This window comes from Pinus tabuliformis, chromosome 7, assembly GCF_031772625.1.
Source record: "Pinus tabuliformis cultivar Carrire ecotype Pingquan chromosome 7, CPIR1, whole genome shotgun sequence".
In the NCBI taxonomy this organism is placed as follows: Eukaryota; Viridiplantae; Streptophyta; class Pinopsida; order Pinales; family Pinaceae; genus Pinus; species Pinus tabuliformis.
In genome coordinates, this window is record NC_142293.1 from 707018999 (window position 1) to 707023029 (window position 4031).

The 4031-nt window shown below is 39.3% G+C and overlaps 1 protein-coding gene across 1 annotated transcript; it reads right to left on the reverse strand.

Annotated features, from left to right (window-relative positions):
• Positions 1 to 231: 231 nt before the first annotated feature.
• On the reverse strand, positions 232 to 792 carry LOC149249467 (G-type lectin S-receptor-like serine/threonine-protein kinase SD3-1). Its single transcript, XM_089453037.1, has one exon. It carries the CDS (start codon positions 790 to 792, stop codon positions 232 to 234), a length of 561 nt encoding a protein of 186 aa, XP_089309163.1.
• Between the last annotated feature and the right edge of the window lie 3239 nt (positions 793 to 4031).

Here is a 4031-nt window from a genome sequence, read left to right on the forward strand (position 1 = left end):
TTAAATGGCATGCAAAAAGATGAAATTGCCATTAATTGGGGAAGGAATGGATGTATAGATGCATGTCTACTGAATCGTTAGCATACTTAATTGATTCAAATCTCTCAGGAACAACATAACTTGTCACTCCAAGGAAAATTTCCAGATGTTCAAAGAATCTCAAACGCAGAATCACAGAATATTTCAAACGTTGTGTTTATGCAGTTAGGAAATAGCGGCCAACTGCACACATCACTTTTTTCTTGGGACATTCACCTGATCCTTTAGCTCTTCTTCCTCTGTAACTATTTCCTTGAGCTTACTACAGGCTCCTTCACAAACTTGTGTAATAGTTTGTGGAATGGGAGGCTTTTCAACTGCAAATGTTCCTTCTAGCACCTTAACAACCTCCCTTATTGAAGGACTTAAGAATAATTGCTCCTGGATGCACGAGGAAGTAATTCTAAGAGCATTTTCAACTTGAAACCAATTCCAGTCGCAACCCGTCTTGCAATCAACAGTGTTATCCAAATTTCCCATCTCATACTCTTCAAATACCCATTTACAAATCCACTTTTTTCCTAAACAGCCATCACTAGGATATCCCTTTCCAGTGATTATCTTCAGCAACATCATCCCAAAGCCGAAAACATCTTGTTCAGGATCTGATTCTGAGAAGGTGGTGCTCTGAAGAGATGTTACCTTTGATAGTCTTTTAAGGCCATCATCTATCAACTTGGGCATAAATTTGTCATCCAACATGACATTTTCCAACTTAAGATTAGAGTGGCCAATATATTCGTGGCATTCCATGTGCAGATAGGTAATGGCATGGGAAACCCATTGTGATCTCTAGCCGTCTTTGTCGGTTCATATATTTTCCTTGTTTCATGCTACCAAATAACCACTGATGAAGGGAGCCATTGTTCACATACTCATAAACTAGCAACCTTTGCTGGTCTTCATAACAAAAACCATGCAACGACACCAAGTTCTTGTGGCGCGTGCTTCCTATAATGGAAAATACCTTCTGAAACTCTTTCAGTAGTTTGCTTGATTATCACAGGTTTCATGTTGTACAGAGTTCCCTTGAAAATAGTTGGACTAAGTTTGTGACTAAAGTTTTCATTCAATTCTTGCATTTCTAAGTAATTCAGCCTGATGGGGACTCTACAATGTTGATCCATCAATCCATGCTTGGTTGAAAGCTTCCTCTGCATTCTTCTTTTCTTTTAAAAACATACCATCTTAACCCTACTTGTATGGCCAAGAAAATAAGCACAATTGGCAATATTGCTCTTACAATGCAGATTCCAGAAGGACCATGTGTGCTTGAAACTAAAGGTAATGAAGAGAAGGGAGATGTATCCGAATTTGAAGTTTGAGGGTACATGAAAACAATCTGATTGTTTATTGCTTCTAGTGTAAAGCATACCTTTACAAATGAGATTGCAAGAATTGAGTTATAATGATATCCATGGATGAAACTAGTCCATATAATCCTACAAAGATATCCATTGATGAAACTAGTCCATATAATCCTACAAATGCCAAACCCATCACTAATCCTACAAATGCCAAACCCATCACTCAAGGTTGTTGCAGCAACACAGGACCTGTCTTTCAAGCAAATTTCTAGCGATCCTTAGTGCAGTTTTGTGGTCATGGTCCTTAGAGGATGAATTGAACAATTCGAACACCTGTATTGAAATTGATGTTCAAATTCAAATATAAGTCCAAGACTGAAGATGAAGTATTGAAAGATAATACGTAAAACCTAGACGGGCAAAAAACATAGCATGACCATGGTTCATTCATGAATAGCACTCAATGGTGATTAAGACATTTCGAAGAGTATGTCTAAGATATGCATCGGTAATATCTATGAAGACTTGTAAAAGCAAGGGGGACCCAAAATTTTAAGTCCACGGCACCAAAATTTTGGGGTTGTTGTAGCAGCTACAACGAGGTCATAAGTGAAAGGTAATTAGCGGATCGAATGATGCTTTGATATGGATATATTATGACCCATGAGTTCATTAGGTAATTGATATTATGGTCGTGGACATACTAGAGTCATATGCTTGCTACTAAGTAGGAATTGGACTCAGAAATTACAAGGGTACTTTGATGTTGATTGGTCCCATCTCTGGTTACCATATAAAGGCAACAGAAATCAAATCTTGGTAAACAGCAAGCCTCATATGAAACACATGGTAACCCAACTTGAGGGGGCCCATGAGCCAATCATCTTTGTGGGAAATACATTCGGGAATTTTTTTCTTGAAACTATTCTTGGTGATTATTCAGCCCAATTGAATCGCACCATATCAAAAACACAGCCTAATCCCCTTCAACTATCACAGGCTGGTGTTAATGAATTCTATATTTTAATTATGAATAATAACTATTGTACTAATTTAGATGTAAATATTGGTAGTTTTGCTAAATTTGAATTCCGTACTAACATTTTTACATTATTTTTTGATGATGTTGAGATGCAAGATGAAGTTGTTGCGGAGTGTGTTTGATCGACCAACAAGAACGAAAAGCTTGGAAGTGCTACCAACCAAAAACTGAATGTACTGATAATTCTGAGAAGATTGTGTGCTAGGAACATAATATTAGTAATTGCTTAGCTTCTCATTTAATGAATCACCAACAAGAGGTATTGATGTTCATGTTGTCTTTTAAAGCATTGAATATTGCATCCATTACTCATTTTTTGAACTCGGTTGTTAATGCTCTTGTTTCTACACCTATCACTTTCCCTCCCTTGTGTCATATCCTTTTTGTTGAATCTCTTTGTATACCCTATGTCTCGGTCCACACCGGTGATTGCAACAACCCTTATGACGACCCAAAAACACCTGAAACCCATACTTCATCGGTGCTATGCACACTTGTTGGAAGCAAAGATAATGCCACAAACTCATATTAATGCTTAATTATTGAATATCCTGAAGCATCATTTTTCGCTACACCAAAGTCTAGGTGAAGAGGTAGGCTCTTGGTAAAATTTACACCCTTTTGGTCCTTCCCTAGGATGCAACCAAAATCAATAAAAGAGAACTCAAGCAACTCAGCATTCCACAGTTCTCAGCAGTGGTTCCCTCCTAGCAGAAACAATACATCTTAAAGACACATCAATAACTTGTGATTCAAGAAGATTCTCGTGCATACATAGAGACTTAAGGGTCTTGTTAGTGTTTCACCATTTGTGTTGGCTCCAACAACAACCCCCCTCAATTCCTCTCAATTCCTTGTGCTTGGAGGGAATTGAGGGGCCTCACCTTTCCACTAAGTACAGAGGTCACCTTACGAGTCCTACCTAGGGTTTGGAAGCTATGATTATCCATAAATAATTTAACAAAATGGAGGAAAAGTTATGAGATTATCAAACAATCCATAACTGCAAAGGCACCCTTGTTCTCCTAATTGACTGAGGTAACCCTTCAATAAGGCCTTAAATTGAGTTCTTGTTGTAGCGGCTACAACCACCCTCCAAAATTTTGCCTTAGCCTGTTTTGGAGCCTCCCTACCAACCTTACACAGCAGCTTGCCTTACTTTGTCGAGTCCTCAAGGTTTAGTGTCTTTCTTGCTCAAAGGCAGCCTGTCGATCACAGTTTGACCTTTTCCCTTCACAGGCTGCTCACTCGGACTTGGTCCAGCTGTAGGCTGAGCAGCTTCCCAATGAAATTTGCGCATTTCTGGAGGGAAACCAACCTTTCCCTCGATGAATTGCGCAATTTTTCCCATCAACAGGGAGTTCAGCCCAGGATTTGTGTAAATCTGGGCAGCAGTCAATTGTTCGCCCCAGAAATTGTGCAATCCCTTTGGGCAGTCAGCCCAACTTATAGTCAAGAATGCACCATTTTCCCAAGTAGTTGAGTACTGGCATGCATGGACAGTCCAGTTAACCAATTCCACCCAGGACTGAGGAAACTTGACTTGCATGAATGCATGACTTGATCTTCCCAGAATAGCAAGAGGCAACATGCAAAAGGCATCCCATGATTCAGGGAGCTATTCTTAGCAGCCGGGGGTTACA